At 31.2% G+C, this 20,465-nt stretch overlaps 3 protein-coding genes and 1 long non-coding RNA gene across 4 annotated transcripts; 2 read left to right on the top strand and 2 right to left on the bottom strand.

Annotated features, from left to right (window-relative positions):
- Nucleotides 1-2,483: 2,483 nt before the first annotated feature.
- Pdcd4 (Programmed cell death 4) lies at nt 2,484-14,641 on the bottom strand. The gene is made up of 9 exons (XM_074142676.1): nt 14,205-14,641; nt 10,864-11,021; nt 9,371-9,472; nt 8,326-8,443; nt 8,039-8,207; nt 6,584-6,806; nt 5,905-6,015; nt 4,056-4,195; nt 2,484-2,849 (listed from the first exon to the last, which is right to left on the bottom strand). Exons 1-9 carry the CDS (start codon nt 14,461-14,463, stop codon nt 2,777-2,779), a joined length of 1,353 nt encoding a protein of 450 aa, XP_073998777.1. The 5' UTR covers nt 14,464-14,641; the 3' UTR covers nt 2,484-2,776.
- LOC141461511 (uncharacterized) lies at nt 2,845-12,563 on the top strand. Its single transcript, XR_012462957.1, has 2 exons — nt 2,845-3,034; nt 11,549-12,563. It is a non-coding gene; the product is annotated as an uncharacterized lncRNA (long non-coding RNA).
- A 281-nt stretch (nt 14,642-14,922) lies between the features above and the next one.
- On the top strand, nt 14,923-18,215 carry Dhpr (dihydropteridine reductase). The gene is made up of 6 exons (XM_074142681.1): nt 14,923-15,274; nt 15,355-15,438; nt 15,931-16,036; nt 16,130-16,270; nt 16,349-16,541; nt 17,659-18,215. The coding sequence occupies exons 1-6, from the start codon at nt 15,191-15,193 to the stop codon at nt 17,756-17,758; spliced, it is 708 nt and encodes a 235-aa protein (XP_073998782.1). The 5' UTR covers nt 14,923-15,190; the 3' UTR covers nt 17,759-18,215.
- A 227-nt stretch (nt 18,216-18,442) lies between these two features.
- Nucleotides 18,443-20,465, bottom strand: amrt (TM2 domain-containing protein 2 amaretto). Its single transcript, XM_074142686.1, has 4 exons — nt 20,223-20,465; nt 20,051-20,138; nt 19,855-19,970; nt 18,443-18,806 (listed from the first exon to the last, which is right to left on the bottom strand). The coding sequence occupies exons 1-4, from the start codon at nt 20,366-20,368 to the stop codon at nt 18,593-18,595; spliced, it is 564 nt and encodes a 187-aa protein (XP_073998787.1). The 5' UTR covers nt 20,369-20,465; the 3' UTR covers nt 18,443-18,592.

Genomic DNA, 20,465 nt, shown 5'->3' with positions numbered 1-20,465 from the left:
ATACTTTGCCCAGAAGCTTTCTTTTATCAGCGTGATATTCAAACAATGTTTATGCTTCAGAATAAGGTCAGCGAAGATCAAACCATAAATAAAAATCAACAGTGTATTATGATTTTCATAACCAACTAAATCTACCTGATAAGTTTCGAATCGTCTCCATCGAACTAGATTTGTCTCACTTACTTAGTGAAAAGTAATTACCTCCAACCAAAAAGAAATAATTAATAATTAGGGATGACTGTAAATTAAAAATTGTGGCCTACTTTTTTAAAAATTTATAAAGGCGCGTCAACATGACTTAAGATGACGCTTAGGTCCAATGTAATATCCCCTAACAAAATATTTGTAAGAGATGTCCTAGGGACGCAACTAAATGAACTGAGGATTGGAGGACTTACAATTTAGTATAACAAAATAAAAGGTAAATCTAGTTGATAAACTTTCTGAAATAAGGAGTGGCTCCAATCGACGAGAATAAATTCATAACTGTAAGATAATGGTCCATAAATCTATATTTCTGACACCCTATGCGAAAATCCCTAACTCAAAGCTTTGGAAAGGGGAAGTTGAGGGTAAGAACAGGAATAGGATGGGTTTAAACGTAATCCAAAAGTCCAGTTCTGGAAGGTGGTTTAAAAAATCTAATTGCTACAGTTCATCTTTGACGCCGATAGAATAGTAAGAATAGAAGAATCAAGCGAATACAGCTCTATGATAAGAGAAGAAATGGAAGTACCCAGACCTACCTGAGACAAGAGGTAGGAGAAAGTGACAAATGTAAACAAAGTTTTAGGATTTGAAAATAATTTAGTTTTGGAGCATCAACAAAAATTATTGATAGAGAAACAAATAAAGTACTTTATGGCGAAGTAACACATTATCTCACAATTCTGTACACTTTAATTAAGGAAAAATAAAAAAGAATTCTGGTATAATTATAAAAAAAAAACTGCCCAATTCCAAAAAAAATAAAAATACCTATAAACTCGTTTAACTCCAAATTAATGCAATTTCATACAACACATAATCCACTTACTTTTTAAAATAAGAAAAAAAAAATGTATTCAAAGGTAATTTATATGTACAATGTTATATAAGCCTTATCTAATTATTAAGATTCTCTCAGCTTAATTAGTAATTAAAAGAACAATGTTTACGTACATATAAATGAAACAAAATCTTTCATTTACAAATTAATAAGTTCAAGTTTATGAAGACATCAAATGATTTTTCACTAGTTTACCAACCTGCCATATTTATCATTCTGGAATTGAGAGATGACTTCCCTCCGAAAAAAAAAAATCGATCGATGATCGAACAGAGGCATATGATAGGCTAACACGTGAACAAAAAAAATAATAATAATTAAAAATTTTCATTTTGTTTGGCTTTTATTTTTACAATTGAAAAGCAATACTTACAAAGGTCTAAAAGTAATAAGACTGGTTAAAAAAAAAAATTACATAGTTAACCGACAAATACAGTATTAAGAACTCTATGGCTGTGAACACGTAAACATATGGGAAACCACTTTTTTCGTCAGATTGGCTTTGGGATAAATCAAATGGTAATGATGAAGTTATAAACAATATATTCTTAAAAGCTATAAGGAAGGCGAACACAGCTGATAATTATAGTTACATTTTCCAAAAATGAAGATCTTTAATAAGTGAATGAAAAACACGAAGGTTAAGAAAAAGCTTGATCAAGTGCTTGATTTCTGAAGCCAAACTCAGGATATGAGTACTTCTAAAATAATATATATATTTTTTTAAATAATTTTTGGAACTTAACCCCTTTTTTTCTATATTATTTATTTTTTGGTCTCGTATAACTAAGTAGTTAAAACTTCATGAGTTTGGGTGTGCTTTGGTCAAAATATCTTTTTTTTTTTTTTAAACCAGTCTCATTACTTACTTGTCTGATCTCGTTTGCCCAAAAAAAAATCCAGCTCTACTTTAAATATAAAGCTCTAAAGGCTAAGTAAATAATCAATTGTCACCACCAGCTCCTAAGTATTGCTGCCTTAAATGTTTTTTTTTAAATATAGTCCTACAAAAAGCACTTTTTCTTAAAATTTTGACTTATTTTTTTGACAATACGGATCTTTTTTTACAAAAACGTTTATGTTAGTAATAGGCCTTTACTACTAATATACATATATTAAGATTTGTTTGTTTTTATTCTTTAAATTTCCTCTCAAAAGCCAAAATTTATCGCCATTTTTTTTCCTGCTCTGCTACTTAAAATTTTTTCTATATTTTAGAAATAAAACTGATGCAAATATAAATATTTCTTTTTTTTTCAAAATTAAAAAGTCAAAAGGAACACAAAAGTTGTTGTGAATACACGATCTTTTCTATTTACACAATATTAATATCTAAAAACAAAAAACAAAAACTACAATTTTTTTTTTGCTCAAATTATCGTATTAGAATTTTTTTTTTTAAATTTTATTAGTTTTTGTTTTTTGTTTTGTACTGTTTTTTTTTTTTAGGTTATTTTATTTTGTTAAATAGTTTTCAAATAATGCGATTACATTTCGTAATGGAAGGTTAGGATAAAGTTTATTATTTTTCTATCTATATACTTCCTGTATTTATTGGGAGGGGGGAGTGTGTTTTATTTAGTTCCTTTTAATTTTTCTGCATTTGTTGAAAAATTTGTGTAATTCATTGCATTATGTGCTATTTTTGTTTTGCTTTGTTAATATAATTATTATTATGATTTAAATGGTTTGTGGATTTTTCTTTGTTTTTTTTTTTTCAGTTATATCTTATTGGGCTGCAAGTGCTGTTAGTTCTTTGACCCGTCCGCCATCGCCTTCTGACACGAAACGTTTACGTCCCCTGGAAAAATCAAAAACGGGCATTTTAGATAAGTTATTTATACAACTCTTTCTCTGTCTCTCGCTTTCATCAGCATGAATAAAAGACGCTCCTGTGTAGACGTAGAAGAGCTGCAATGAAGATTTATGTGCATAAACAGAATGAAATCTAATCACTCGTACAACTTCCTCCTTACCACGGCTTACGTAATTACACTTTCTTATACTTCCGTTTAGTACTATAAGGTAGTTGACTGCAATATTTTATATGGTCACTTTTGAGGTACCATTTTTTTTTTTTTTTTTTGCCAGAATCATTTAAAAAAAATATATACATATATTCATTGATATGGTTACTTTCGGCCAGAAAAATTTTCCTCAAATTCAGAATTTCAGTTACATACTTTGTCGTAATATTTAATACGTCATTAGCCTAAACCAGTGATGGGGAACCTATGACCCTCGTAAGCTTTTTCACTGACTCACAATTGCTAGGCAACTATTTGTTTGTTTACGCGGGTTGATTTACACTGGGCAAAAAAAGTCTGAACACTAGCCTAAATTTTATTACTTTTATTATTATCTTAGTAGAAACTTCTTTTATTTCCAAATGAAATATACTATTCGTTAGAGGGAAACCAGAGTTTTTCATTTTATATTCAATCTTTTATTTTTGTTCAACAGGAATATCACAATTAAATGTTTAACAAAACAACACCACAAACGAATGCAAAAAAAGTCTGTGAACACTTTGCAGATAATAAATAATTCTTACACATTGTACGTGTATTATAAATTTTAAAAACTTGTAGGACCACCTTTGTTCCTAATCACCTCCAACAAGCGAGCTTTCATCGATCCTACTAATTTTGTGGTCGTCAATGTTGGAATTTTATCCCATTCTTCTAAAATAGCGTTTACTGATTGTTCTCGGTTTCTTGTTTCTCTTTTACTTATTTGGCGGCTGATTTCATCCCATAAATACAATTATTTTTTTTTTTTTTGGATCAAAAATCAAAAAAACTGTTGAAATAAATAATAGGGCAAACTTTTTTTTTGTTTAAAGATATCGATTGTAAAATCGAACTAACTGTAGATTAAAATTCAGAATTTGCCCACTATCCCCACACACTAAATACCTTTTGCAGTTCCGGAAGCTTTCCGCCCCCCCCCCACCGCTTTCATGAACACAAATTGTAAACTTGAAAGAAATAAATCTAGAAATTACCTTCCAGGCATCTTCTTCACCAGTTCATCAGATATAAATCCAGCTCTATGACACTGGCCAACAAATCTTTCCAAAACGTTGGCAGCTAATGGCACGTCCAATATAATGTCGGGCATATCGTCAAAAACTCTTGTAAAGCCCTAGAAATTGCAAAAAAAAAAATCATGGGCATCATTTACATATTCCAAGATTTAGTTGTTTGCAAAGAAAAAAAAGATAAAACACAGCTATCTGCTGTGTATGAGGAGTATATAGAGGCAAAAGATTACGATAATTTGAATTCTTAAATTTTTACTTTAATTTACTCTGTTATTTATTATTTAAAAACAATAAGCTTCAATATTACTTCAAGTATATTTGGAGGGGGCCTCACATATATGGGGCTAACTCGATGTACAGCGCCGTGACCCCCAAAAGATACATCTACATAGAATTCCGAATCGAATGGCACCTCATTCATGAAAATTGGTTCCCACGTTTAGGCGCTACGTTGAATACAAAACAGGTAACAACAAGAACAAGAACATTTTTTGAAAATGCTGTTTTTGCCCATTTTCAGCAACGTATTTCTCAAAAATCTTATTTAATCTATGTTGTTGCAATAAAATTACAGTCATAAAGGAGGGATTTACACTATATTTTAAAGAAAATTTGGGAATTCTATCTTTTATATAGAAAAAGAGAAAAAAAAAATGGTCAAAGTTGGGTGTTTTTCAGCGTTTCACTATTTTCGTGCAGTTTTTGACGATCAACTCTTATACAACTGTCCTACAGGATAGTTTTAATTCCTCATAAATGTATAAATTTTTGTTGGCTACCAAGATTAACATATCAATAGAGAAAAATATTTGTTCTTATCAAATCCATCAGAGAACTGTATATTTTGTTTAAAATGTGATAAAAAAGACTTATTCCATTTTATATTCTCTTGGCTCTATTTACGTACGCCCTTCTTAGATTACATTATTTGCATCATTTTTTTTTAAATATTCAGTTTTTTTTATTTTCCTACTCTATTTCACTATTTAAGTAGCTGCCAGATAAAATAATTGTAAATTTAAAGTTAATTAATTTACGTAAATTGAAAAAAAAAAGATAGAAAAATTCACTCCAGTATTTAAAAATATTATCTTGATTTAAAAACAATGCCAAGGAAGGGAAGGTTATTGGCCCCAGCAATCCAGCTCAGGGCCACATTTCGTATTACGTATAAAACCAATAATACCTATCAAGCCAGGGAGAAAGTACTGTTATTAACTACTGACAAAATAATAACTGATATAAATAAATAAAACAAAAAACTAAATCTCGCATGATATACTCATAAAAATTTGAACTTTAATGTTAAAAATTTACAATTGTAATGAGCAATAAAACAAAAAGAAAACAAAATAATTGTTGAAAGATGGATAACATAACAGCTTTTCTCATTAATTCTCATTGCTCTCTGAAAAAGTTTTGAAGAAACGATTTGAAGCCGGTAACTTCAAATTGTATCCCTTTTGTAACAACCCAGAATATCAACAGAAAAAAATAAGTCCACATCCCAGCTGATTTGTATTCCTTTAACTCAAAATTTAAGATAGTTATTTCACACAATATAACCAAAGTACAAAAAAATCGATTCCCGAAAGTTCCCAAAATCGATTTCTGAGTTTTAAAATGTTTAATCGAATAATTATAATTCAACTATACTTTCAAGAAAAAAAAGCTAAAACCTTGACTAAAATATAATTAAATAAACTGCGTGAAGAAAATCATTTCTAATGAACATGGAATTATGTTTTGTATTTATAACCTTACATATTGCTAAATAATTTATAAAAAAGAAATCCTGAAATCTACTCACCCTTTTCATCATGTCCGGCGTAATGATTATGGCAGCTGATAAAGATTTGAGAAGTTTGCACATAGCTTCTTCAACATGAGCGCTAATCGCTTCCAATACCATCACAATGGCCTAAAATCAAAGAAATTATGAGATTTTTTTTTTTAACGACACGATGGTTGCAACAAGTTCAATAAAACAATAATTTTGTTCACTGTTATTTTTTTTTTTTTGCACATTTAATTACAATTTAGCTGGTGTTCAAAACATTTTTATGTAAAGCATATTTCTATGGGACGTACGGTACCGTATATATACACAACAGATTTCCTCCTTAATATGTCTCGTCTATTGTCCGAAGTTGTATATTTTAATTTCCATTAACTTCTATGCAATATACTCCAACCATGATCCAGGCTACACAGTTGCCAATCATTTATATTAATACATTTCTACTCAATTTTCTTTTAAATCCACAGCCTCTTTATCAGCCAAACTCAGGTACTTCCGCTTAACACTCACTCACTCACTCACTCTCTCTCTCTCTCCCTCCTGCCTTTCAATTCATTCTCTCTAACAAGAAAGTTGTGAAAATTGTATACTTAACTGAACTACTCCAAATATTTGTTTGTTTTTTTTTTAACTAAAAAGTATTAAAAACAAACAATGAAAACTTATTGGTTTCAAGATAAAACAATACCTCATAGACTAATTCATGGTGAAAATGTGGTACTTCAAGATCGTTAAGACATCTAGTTGCCTCTTTCAGATCACCAGAGCTGACATACTCTTGCAGCAACAAGTTCATCTGTCTAATCAAATATTTCACCGGTCTTAGGCCGCCGCCAACTCCCCAGACGTTATCCAGTCTTACCAAGCCGTGCTTCATGGATAGTAAAGTGTCCGCACGACTCAAAGCTTGTCTGTTCACAAAATATAATAAGGAGACCATTAAAAAACAAATTATAATAAAATAAAATTTAAAAAAAAAAAAAACATGAAGTGTGTTACATAGTCATAAAAGATATGCACCACTCTACAATACACCAATAACATGGGAGAAAAGAGAGTGGTTAGGATTTTATCTGTGGTGGTAATGCAGTAGTTAAGATTCCTTTGGATCTATTGTGGCTCTAGAGCTACTCTAAAGCTCACACTCCAGAACTGTCCGTTTAATCAGACTCTTAATTCTGGAGAGTGACTCCTGGGTAAAGCTGCTCCAGGCCTTGGTTTTTCCTCCCCAAAGAAGTAAAACATCCTTAGCCCAGACAAGCCCCCTTCACACTGGACACAACAAGTGCAGTGCCCGTTTCCCCCTCCTCCACCTCCTGACAGAACCTACAAAGGCTATCATCTGCTAGGCCAAATCAGTAGTTAGTTTTTATCTCCTGGTTTCACTTTAATTTCCTTTATGTTAGGTTTTAAAAATTTATTTAATTATATAATGGAATAGTACTAAACTATTTTACAGAATATAGATTTCTTATAATTGGGTGCGCAGCGAAGATATATTGCTTTCTTCAACGAGGTCATTCCAATTTAGTGAACATGATATTGAAAGTCCATTACATTTTCAGTACTAATTTTAAGTTTCAAAAAGTTAAGGGTTGAAGGTACAGATCGCTCATTAATACATTATTATTGAGGATCGTTTGGATGTTGATATTTCGACTTAGTAAAAATTAAGTGCGAGATCCATACGTGCGAACTTACAAAGGATATTCTTAAATTTCTCGTATTTTCTAGACTAAGGTATTTTTTAAAAGAGAAAAATTAAAGACCAGAGAAGTTTCTTGTCATCGCATTGTCATGTATCACCACTGGGTTTAATAATAGTTAGAATTTATTATGTTGCTTAAACTGTTTGAAGTCTCAATCAAATCCGGATTGGCCGGAAATTGGAACTCTGAGACGTACACCGTCTTTTTAGCTAAAACATCATTAAGTTTTCTTTTAATGTAAATCCATTTTGGGAAGAATTCTAGGGATAAGTTGTTTTTTACTAAAGCCGAAGTTCTATTTCAATGACATAATCGTTGAAGTTTACGAGATACCTTTCGAAAATTATAGTAAGAAAAAGGACGCATGTTGATGGCACTAACACATCAGCTGATCTTTTTAGATTATACTAATTTTCCTAAAAATTTTTACATACTTAGCTAGATCGCTCCCTTTTTCCTCAGCCTTTTCTCTCAAAACCTGAATCAATTTTGGAGGTATGCAATCATCAGCAATGGCACGAGCCAAAAAGTTGCCCAATATTGCTGGTGCTTCCGGTGTGTCCAGTATGAGGTCTGGTAAATTAAATATTAAGCTGTCAAATGCTGGAAAAAAAAAAAACAGAAGAAAATTTAAAAATGAACAAAAAATATTTGTTTTTATTACAAGATTTAGTTTTAGATTAATTTGTTTATTTTTTATAAGATTATAATTAAATCTAACCTGAAGCAATATCTCTTTGTTTAAGCACTTGCCCATAGAAATCTGAGATCAGTACAGAGGTCATTTCTCGATGTGAAGGCTTGTGATCCAATGCTATTTCAATAGCCAGCTGGGCTATCTGAAATTGAAAACGAAGTCTATTTACCTGGATTTGAGTCCCTTTTATTTATGGACGAGATTATTTTAAGAAAAATTAAATCCCACGGGAAGAAGTGGGTTAGCTACTTCTACATGGATCTGGTGCTTCTTCGGGATTCCAGGCTAAGAACGCTAAAAAATTCTAACAACTACCATACTCTTTAACTCTCACACATACGAGTTTCTGCTGAGATACGCAGTTTCCTGCGCACCCCCCCAGATTTACTCTTGCTCAGTCAAATCCAAGATATCATGCGACCCGATCCGTGCACAAGGATTAAAGATGGTATAGAGCTGAGTATGTCGAGAAGAGAATAGCCTGGTCCAGCTGCCTAAGGCTGGAAACATAGTGGAGCGGCGATGATAGCGAAGAGTAAAGAGAGGCGAAAACAAACACAAGTTAACCGTATGGGACTGCGCATAGTGGAGAGCAAAGCAAAGATTAGAGCTTCGCTATCTATAGAGAGTGTTTGTTTTCGCCGCTTTGCTCTTCGCTATCATCGCCGCTCCATTATGTTTCCAGCCTAAGAAGAAAATAGCTTTTCCTGGGTGGTTATAGTGATTTAGGAGTAAATGCCAGCACAGGAAGTGGTTATCCTAGCTGGCGGCTTTCATTTCTCTCCAGGAAAACCGGGATCAGTGGTTTTCACCATCTAAGGGAGTGATTTTGCCTGTCACCAGTGGAAGGGAATAGGTATTATTGGCCACAGAGCGGAATGCCTCTTTACATTACTAAATCTATTTGGATTAACAACTAAAAATAAAAGTAAAAACAACTAAAATTGAGCATATAAAACAATAATAAGTTGTATGCAAAGCTAACGACAAATTAATTTACTCTTGAATTAATAAATTAACACGTCCTAATCAATTAAAAACTTGAATCGTATGTTAATCAAATACTTACCATGTGCCGGTTATGATTCCAATTAAGCTCTTCAAATGCAATCGCTGCCTCTGATGAATCTCCATGTTCATAATACTCAAGAATTATAATTTCACCGCTCTTCTGTAATAAAAATTTCAATAAAGCAATTTTTAAAAAAATCCATTGTGAAAAAATCACACAATTTTCTTTAAAGCTCGAAGTTCTACCCCGTCAATTTTTTAAACAAATTTTGTAACAAAAACTGATCAACTGACTTTATTACAAAGTAAATCAAATGCTGCAAATAAATAAATAAATAAATAAAAGTACTGGACTTCCACGCGGAGGTTCCGGGTTCGAATCCAGCTGCTGACCCTTGGATTTTCTCTTCCTAGGAGATTCTTACAGCTCTCTGTCCGGTGATGGACAGTGTTGCAAAATTCTGCATTGTGTATTTTGCACTCACTAGTATGAAGGAATCGAATATAGCACTCCCCCGGTGATGGGAAAATTCACCCAGGATCTTTTTGGAAGTTCCGATAAAAGCAGCTGTATTGGCGCCGCCAGTTAAAGAGAATCACGCTCAAGAGCCAAAACACCAAAAAGCTCTTTCTAGGAGAAACTCCTCCAAAAAAAAAAAAAAAAGAAGGGAATCTTAGGTATATTCCCCAACCTGGTAAACAATCTAGGCTTTCCGGAGAGTAGGATCTAGATAATGGATACACACAGCTCATCACTGGTGCAACTCATCGTATCAGTGTTTCCTTAAACTGCGATAAGGAAAAAAAAGTCTTTTGACGTTCTTACAATTCATTCAATTGTTTGTTTTGTTTTGTTAGAAAAAGTAAAGGAACGTACGTACATAAGTACCCCCTGATAAATATACTGATAGCTCCTGCAAATTGTGAGTAATTCAAATATATAATTGAAAAATAAAAATTTAAATATATATTTAATTATTATCAGCATCCTCACGCTAAAAATAGAAAATTATGATAACAGGGCGAGCGTACAACTCTTCAAACTTACTTTTTATTTCTTTGAAGATGTCCCGGGCTATCAATCATTGATAATACCCTTTTTTTTTGAATATTTATTTCTAATTTATTATTACTATTTTCTTTAACTTTTAGATCATAATGCTCTAATATATTAACTGAACAAATTAGGTTGTTTTTTTAAAGATTTCATTCAAAAAAATCGTATTGAACTTCCGCTATGCCGAGCATTGTCAATATGACAGCAACATACTCTAAAGTCGAATTTTGAATACAAATACATATGTTTTTATTCATTGGTTTTGTCTTAGCCAGTCAGATAATGTGATGACAAAAGACGGTAGGGTCTTATATGGGAGGCCTCTACACAAAACTGATTATTCTCAATCTAAGAAAATTAATGAAAATCCATAACCCGGTTTAAATTAAGCATTCACAGACAACTGGCTTAAGATGAAAGCCATCCTCTGTTACTTAATCTTTAAGTTTCTATGGACAAAAAGCTGTTTAAGGAACAAACAAAAAATAAATTACCCTAAGTTCTTCATCAGTAGCTTCTGGTATGATTGGCGTTAACTCTATATCACCATTATCCAACGAATCACTGTCATAATTTGGATCATTTCTGTCAATATCTTCTTCTTCAAGTTCGGATCCAAGTTTACCCCATACTCCTTTTCCACCGGCACCTCCTGGTTGGAAAAATTTAAAAAAAAAACGCTTTAACTTTATAAAATATATTTATTATCTTTTCTAAGACCAAGTTTCTCTCCCTTTCCACTCTTTTTTTCTCAACCCCTCACCCTCTCTCTTTCTCTCCACTCACTCCCTCTCTTTCTCTCTCACTCCCTCTCACACTCTCTCTCTCCCACCTCCTATTTCTTTCTCTCTCCCCCTCCCTCCCCTCTTTAACTTTACAAGTTACTTTAGCCATTTTATGGAAAGAAACATTCACGTACATGAATGCAAAAGGAAAACAGTATACAGGGAAAGAAGAACCAAGATAAGACCACATTTCGTCCATTAGACTAAGTTGAATTATGAAAACTGTACAGTACCGCGTCAATTTGTGATTTTTACAGCCTACAAAAAAAAAGAAGTATTGGTGCAATTAAATTAAATACAAAAAAAAAAGAGAACACATCAATGAATTTTCTTAATCGATGTTTTTAGGATTCCATCGATAAACACCCTCGTGAATAATATATCATGTTTACAGCAACAACTCAGAGCACGTTTTTTCCCCTATACAAGAGTCAACTGTAAACAAAGAGGCGAGCCATTACTCATTCATTAGTATGCCTTCAAGGTATCAAGCTTTTGGATTGTGACCAATTTTTTTTTTAATCAATGAAAAAAAGATAAATATTTATTTAAATGCAAACAAATAAAACATTTTTAAAAAAACTTTATAAAAGAATCCTTTACTTAAAAAAAATTTGACCAAAAAGGAAATATTTATTTAGCAAAGGAACAGTAATAAAAAATAATATTGTAACCCACATTAATACAGCACCACAGTCGCTTCATTTACATAAATGAATAATTGAAATTGCCAGTACCACTCACATGACTTCCTTTTACTCAAAATCTCATTGACGTAAGCAACAACATTGCGCGAGTTTCAAAAATCTTGATAATTGTAACAACATATTTAATTCACAACATTATGAGGATAAAAATTTTCCAATCTTTCGTAGAATGAAATCCATGATCACCTCTCCAGGACTACCCTCCATAAATTAAGTTTTTATTAATAATGTTTTTAAAGTAATACTGATATCTTCAAACAAGTGTATTATGTGTTCAAGTTTGAAGTTAAGGGGAAAAATAAATATCAGAAAAACTGCGCTTAAAAGTGGTGTCTATTTTTTTTTTTCAAACTCGAAAAAAAGCAGCAAATATATCTGTGGCTTGGTACCAAGAAGTGCCAATGTCAAAAAAAGGATTACCAGTGTACGTCCTCTTTAGTTTACCTGGAGGGAGCGAAATATTGATGCCAAATTTTGACATTGGCACTAGTAATTTTTAGTATAACTCAGTTACTACTTTGAAATTGACTTCGGCACTCCTTGCTAGAAAAATTCTGATGCTTAATATATCAAAACAACAGATTTTTTTACCCACTTTTACCAAAATCTGACATTGGCACTTCTTGCACCAAGTCACAGATTTAAGCATCCACAATTTTTCCTATAAATGATAGGCACCATACAAGACAATAACACTCTAAAGGGGGAACTTTAAAAGATCTTAACCGCACAACCATTAACCGATTCTCTATAAATCTGGAATTCTAACAATACTTTTGAACATCCGTTATTATTATTATTTTCAAAACATAAACATATATTATAATGAAGAGGCACATTTGAGGGGGTGATCAAAACAGCAGTTTACTGAGCTGAAACCCCCCCCAAAAAATAAATTTCTCTGTAAAAAGAAAACTTTAAATACAAGTGATACGACTTTTAGATGGAAGAATGAAATTCAAAGAAAACTTTAGCCATTAAAAAAAAAGAAAATCTCGAAATACATAAAATTTAATCGCATAACATTATCGGTAGAAAAATTTCTGCCTGGACAAGCAGAGTTTTAGTTACAAGAACAATTCTTACATTTTATTGGTAAATAAAGCATTCACATTTGAAATTAGATGATAAAAAACAAATTACAAAACTAGAGATACAATAATTTTAAATGAATACAACGGTGCATTAAAATGAAAGAAAATAAGATTTCATAAATGAAAAGAGTTCACAAAGAGCCCTGAAAGAAAATTAATAATTTTTGCAATTTAACATTTTTTTTAAAAATAAAAAGTGACTCGAAAGCAAAGGAATTAAACATAGAAAACCGTCAGTAAAAATAAAAAACCAAATACTGGAATTTATTGCAAGATTGGACATTGCCCTATTTTTATATTTCCATATATTTGCCATACTACGGACTGAAAAATTTCATAATTTTTTTTTATTTTAGATAATCCAAAAATCTTTTATTGCAATTTAAAAATTTAAAGAGTAACTGACTATTCTTTCTATAAAATTTAGCCAATTTTAAATTGAGACAGCTCATAAATCATTTGAAAGAGATTGATCAATTGTTTTGATAATGTGCCATCGTAGGAAAATATTAAATATTGTCTCTGTTGCAATAGTCTACTATTAATTAGTATTTTAAATGTCAAAATATAAATTGAAATTAAAAAATAAAAATAAATAAAAGAAAATGTAATCTACAGAGAGCGAGAAATTAAAGTCAATCTTAATATAATGAGATGAGCGTATCCAATTTTACTATAAAAATATAAAACATTTAAACCACCATATTTAAAAATATGTGTCTCTATTTATAAACAAGTGGGCCCCACCTTATTCAATACAAAAAACATGCTATACGAGTGAAAAGAGAGAGGAATAATTTATCAACTAAAAAGTTGATAAGATTTAATTTAGTACTAACCGTTTGTAGTGAAAATAAATTAGTTTAGTACATCAATAATAATGGCACAGAAAACGATTATTAACAATAAAACTTCGTTATATTATTATTTAACTGCTCCAATAATGTAGATATATATTTTTATAAACATTGGTTCGTACTATTGATTTCCCACCAAATATGTTTTAATCAGGCCGGTCAAAATTCAAAGCAATTTAAAAATAGATTAGTTCTATCCATGAAAATAACTCAATTTAACTTAAGTTATAATCTGCTATTCATAAATGATTTCAGCCTTCGTTAAAACAAAAATAATAAAAATTTATTACAACAATGAAAAACTTAAATAACTCTTTAAGCGAATAAAATTAACTGAAAATAAATAAATAAAATCAAGATATATTAAAATTTGCTTTCAAATGATTAATGACCTTTTTTTGGGAGACCTCTTCCATATCCATTTCTTGGTCTTCTTGTATTTTTCCAACTTCTGGACGTCTGTACTATATGAGACCCATTCGGAACTATACCATCTTTAGATAGATGTCTTACAATTCTTTTAGCTTTTCTTTTAATACGTTGCTCTACTGACAAATTTTCGGCACTTTTAGACAACTCGGATTTAGAACCCTGCCCCATTACCACTTCGGATTCAACAATATCTGCGTTATCCATAATTTCATCATCCATTATTTAATAATAGTTATTAACAACAAAAAAAAGTCTAAACAATGAATTAGTTCAACCGCTTTTTTTTATCTTTATTAAAAAAGAAGTAAAGTTTAACCTCAATACTACAGTCACACTACACGAGACCCTCAGCAATCAGATGCGCAATAACAAAAATATAAACAAGTCAAGACTAGTCGGTTTGGATACGTGCACACAGGATGCAGTGATGTTATATCCTCTCAATTAAAAAATATCCCTTTTAGAAGGCTAAATAAAGATAGTAGCCCACACTTTTAAAACAAATATAACTAAATTCATTTGAAAATAATCTGAAATTAATTTCTCTCTATTAAGTATACACACATAAAAATATTATTATTACATTAAAGAAAGAATATTAAAAAATAATAGGAAACATTCAAATTATCGATATCAAACTAGAAGCTTTAGCAAACACTTGGATTAAGGGAGGGGCCCTGTATGCGATGTAGTTGTATGTGTGAGTACAACGCGTGACCCGGTTTGAGTCTGGTTCTTGGTTGACCTCAGTAGTGTATATTTCTTCTTTTTTTTTATTGAATAAATTATGTAACCTGTTGTATGAATATATTTTTTTTTTACTTTCACTCTTCAAGGCTAATAAGAGACCATAACGAAGAGATAAAAGATTTTGAGCAAAGGTTATATTCAGTCTGTAATTAATCCTTTGGAGGATAACATCTAATTTTATTTTTTATTAAGCAAAATGAGCGAAGGTAGAGTACTAATTTATGGTGGCCGAGGAGCTTTAGGTGCGACTTGCGTATCATATTTCAAGAATAAGCAGTGGGTTAGTGGTAAACAAAATTTAGGTATTGCAATTAAATTTTTAAAAAAACGTTAAAGTTATACTTTTTTTCCAATTTTTAGTGGGTTGGTTCAATTGATCTGAAAGAGAATGAACAAGCTGATTTAAACGTTATTGTAAAACCTGATTTGGACTGGCTAGAACAGGTATGTTGTACAATTTTAAATCAAAAATAAGATCAGAATCAAAATATTGCTAAAAAAAAAAATGTTGCGCTATAGTTGTTTTAAAAATTGGGTAAACACCAGTTCGAACAAGTAATGAATCCAATGTAATTCTTTTGACTACAGAATTCTTAGAAAACTATGATCCAAAGGGAATGTTTATTGCTTTTAACAAAAGGTGATGATTAAATTTGTCTACAAATTTAAAAATTGAAATCTAGTAGAAAGGATGGCATACAAGTCATAGATCAGTAACTGATCTAGTAAGATCAGTTTGTCGGGATATATTTGTAACTGATGATTAGTGCATATTAAAAAAAAAAATTAAAATGGAAATCGTTCTATTTTTTTCGCTTGATTTGAGATTTACACTCTTTTTATTTTATCCCTATTCATGGATTATTGTTGAAATTATTAGTCCCTCATGATTAGAGTTCAATTTTTCTTTCAACATACCACGTGTGTCTATTTTAGGAGAAGGTTGTGTTGAAAGGTATTGGTGAATCGTTGAATGAAAAGAAAGTGGATGCTGTTATTTGTGTAGCAGGAGGTTGGGCTGGAGGAAATGCAGCTTCAGCAGGTAAATGATCTACGTTGCTTGTTAATAGTAAATTTTGTATAATAATAGAACATTGATTTCTATTTAATGTCTTTTATAAAATTGTTTAATCAGACTTTCTAAAAAATGCCGACATGATGTGGAAACAAAGCGTTTGGAGTTCAACTATTGCTGCTTCAGTGGGTGCAAAATATTTGAAAGAAGGTGGACTGATAACATTACCTGGCGCTAATCCAGCATTGCAAGGCACTCCTGGTATGTTAATTTTGCATTAATTACATAACTAGATGTGCTGCAGCTACTTACTTTTATTTTTTTTTTTTAAATTTCCAGGAATGATTGGTTATGGCATGGCTAAAGCAGCCGTTCATCAGTTGACCAAATCTTTGGCTGTAGAGAAAAGTGGACTACCAAATGGTTGTAACGCTTTTGCCATTTTGCCGGTAACATTAGATACGCCTATGAATAGAAAATGGATGCCAAAAGCGGATACATCAACTTGGACTCCATTGGAATTTATTGCTGAGTAAGTTACGAGTTTCTTTGTTTATAACTAGTTTTATAAAACTGGTTTTGTAGAGTGGATTTTATTATTCCACCTCCCTCACTTATGTTTTATATTATATAATTTATTTTCAAGTTTGAAAATTATAGAAATTATTGGTAAATTAATTAATGATAAATTGATGGTCAGGTTCATCAAGGGTTGCTAAAGCTGAATATCGTTTTCCTGAAATCCCGTTGTCATTTACTATTGATTTAAGATAAAGTAAAGGACAAAATTCATATGATTATGAACATTAAAGCGTTCAAAATAGTATATGTTCTTTAAGAGGATACAGTATTAAATACACAATTTTATTCTCAAAATCGGGTAACTATTTTTTTCCATATTGCCTTACATTCTCACAAGGAAAAAAATGCTTTGTTCGTAGACAAAGGAGGCGGTGCCCTTATATTCAATTCGAACCAAATGGAAGGCTTGAAACAATCTGCCGATGCATATGGCATGCTCAATACTTGAATCCTGGTTATACCATTTTATTGTTCCAATTTCAAGGTTGGCTTTACATACGTCACAGATACGAGGCATCCTGCTTCGTTTTTAAATTAATATTAATACGTTTTCTAAAATAGTAAATCTCTTAGGGTAGATTTTTTTGAGATAACTGATTCAACTGCAACTTAAATTTTCACTTACGTGTTTCCAGGTTCGTTTTTCTGTTAAAAATAATTACTTTTCGGCAAATTAGCGCCCATAAGGAAGGAATTAGTTGTATTTGAGATTATGGATCCAACATCAACGTTTAATTTGTTAGTTGGGGAATCAGTCCTATGTTCCTCTTACAGTCCAATACAACTAAGGTTTCTAGTGTTGTTATCACTTACAAGAGAAGTTCTTGTTTCGTTTTTTAGTTTAAAAAAAAGTAATAATATCTTTGGGAAGGGATTAGATCGGTGGTTAGGGTACTAGGATTCTAACGCGGGAAATCAAGGGTTAGAGTCTCACGGATTGCCATCAGATTTGAATATTTAGTACTGATACGAATAGTGATGTTAACTAATATTTTCAACATGCTTCTTTGATGTCATGAAAATAATTACAATTTCTATAGTTTGATCTTAATTTTTTTTTTTTTCAGTCTGTTTTACCGTTGGTCTAAAAATGAAGACCGTCCAAAGAATGGTAGCTTGGTGTCTCTAATTACTAAGGACAATACCACTTCTTTAGTTATGGATTAGATATGGAATCATTCCATCATAGATTTTGACAGTCATGTACCATTTGAGACCAAGAATCTTATATAATTTTTTTAAAAACTGTAATCGTTTAATTATAAAATATGAAGAATTTGATTTATTTGTGATATATTTTTAATTAAAAAATAATAATAAACATATCTCTTTCTTTTTTAAGTTCATATTTTTTTAAAGTATTTTCTGAAAGAAAATGTATTTTGTTTATGTAAAGCAAAACAAGTTTTGACAATAATTTGTTTGACAATAAATGTTGTAAAGCATAACAAAAAAGAAGTTGTAATTTCTATCTATCTATCTACCTATTCTATGTATATAACTCAAAACCTTTGACCCAAGGTTATTTATAACTTACAAAAAAAAAGAAAAAGGAAAACCCTAGTCAATTCACTGAAATATTCCAACTTTATACTTTCCATTCTATCATTTTCCGCTATAATTTCGTAAGAATGGACTGTACTCTTCAATATTATGGTAACCCCATGAAGAAGCTAAGTATCCATTAAACAAAATCAGCAAATAATTAGATGTGATAACTAATAAATATATACAAACACCAGGGATAATTTTGCTCAAGAAGAATTAAGAGAAACATTTCAAAATACGTACTGCGAGAATGTTCTTGCTAGTTTTGGTTCAATTTTTCTGTTTTTGTCTCTTTTTTTCAGATTTTTAAATTTTTTTTTAAGGAAAAAATTAATCCTTTGAACTTCATTGAGATTACCTAACTTACTAAATACAACTTATGTGAATATGAAAGAAATCTCTATTCGCTGTATTCATTATACATACTTTTAGCCACTGATTTTTTGTTTTTGCTCAAGCATATGCATTCCAATTGCTTCCATCTTCAGGTAATAAACCATTAGTTACTAAAAGTACAATATCAACAACCCACCAGATACCAACTCCACCTAATGTTAACAACTTGCCAACCGCTGTCCCTGTTTGACCCAAACAGAATCGATCCATTCCAAGAAATCCCAGCAGGATGCTGTACATCAACGTTGTAACAAAATAGTGGCCTCCGTATCTAAAAGGAAACAAAAATTTAAAAGAAAAATTTAGCTGGGCCAGAAATGGGTACTCTACAAATGGTTTTTTTAAAGGAGGTAGCAGGGCTAGATGTGGAAAGTCGTTGGACAGCCAGCATAGTGCAGCCTCCACAACTAGTACCTAAATAAGGGTGCTTGTTTCGTGGGTTGTATCCCATTAATCACCTTCTTTCAAAAACCTGATGTCTCGAAAAAAACAAAAAAAAAAATCTTTACTACTCTTTGACAATATAAAAACCTTCAAACTTATAGTGACTTAATCGTGTGAAGTATCGTAAGTTTTCAGCACTACTTTGCAGCCTATACCGTTGCTGTTTCCTTATCAAAAAAACTTGTGACGCAAGCCGGAACCTTAATAAGTAAAAACATTTTATAAATTAACGATAATAATCTAAATGAAATGCCGTCCCAATAAATAAAAATAAAGCAATCCGGAATTACAAACTTACTACCCGACACATTTATAAAGATAATGATTCACGATTACTATTATCGTTCACGAATATTATGTACTACAGCCAAGTAAGCAATCTTTTCAGTAAATCTTTGTTTTAGATATATTCTAAAACAGTGTTTTGCAACACACCAATACAATACGAAGTCTAATACAATTCAGAAATAACCCGCGCCGGTTTGTGATCCGTAGGTATAATAAATAAATTACAACAGTAGTAGTAATAGTGCCAATAAAGTAAATAATATTATTAAATATTCTTATAACGCCACTTTAATTGTTCTACGAATTATACAATAAGTGTATTCATATTCAATAAAAGCTCTAAAATGTCACTTTGTTCCAACTCCGACATTGAAGATGATTTGTTTTTAATTGCTACATTGCAATTAATTAAACAAATCGCGTTTTTCACGCTTTGTTTTAGAAGAACTTTGTTCTACCAAGCATAAGAAAAGTTGTGGAATAGTTATGAAACTCCCAAAATGATCCCAGTGAGTTGAAACTAATCGAAAAAGTTTTGAAAAACTGTTTTAAAAAATTAAAAATACTAAATAAACAAAATAACTTACTTAATACAAGGAAATCCATCTTTGTAAAAAGTTCTAGGCCCATAACATTCAATATTAGGAAGTACAACACACTGGACTTTAGCACGTTCAACATCTTCATAACGATAGTTACCAAACTACAAAGAACACAAGTGTGTTTTTACAAAATTTTACAAAAATTAATAAGACAAACAAAGCCAGTTTTGTTATTTTCAACCTTTAAACATCCATGTCCTTGTTCATCCCTCGCAGTTTTATTTCCTTTGTGGTCTACAGGCTCCTCACAATCGATGAAATCAAATGGTCTAAGAAAATGATATTAGGTTTTCACAACAATATCCAATTACGTTTTCTAATAAGCAAAGCAAAAATAATAAAAATTAACTTACAAAAATGAACATTTTACTAACGGTCCATAAGGTAAATATTGAGATTCCTCACGAAGAGGAACCGTCTTATTTCCATCTGTACTTATACATCCAAACTCAAAAGAGACTAGAAATAAGAATATCAGGCAAAAATTTTTGGTAAACATAGACAAATTTTAACAGACGAAAACATTAGTTAAGAAGATAATGTAACCTCGAAATTTACAAGTAACCATAAGGCACAGCCTTATAGCCAAAATAACG

This window comes from Rhodnius prolixus, unplaced genomic scaffold, assembly GCF_049639745.1.
Source record: "Rhodnius prolixus isolate KJV_2025 unplaced genomic scaffold, Rpr scaffold_6, whole genome shotgun sequence".
NCBI classification, from domain to species: Eukaryota; Metazoa; Arthropoda; class Insecta; order Hemiptera; family Reduviidae; genus Rhodnius; species Rhodnius prolixus.
Note: the sequence above shows the minus strand (reverse complement) of the source record. Positions and strands in the feature narration are given on the sequence as shown.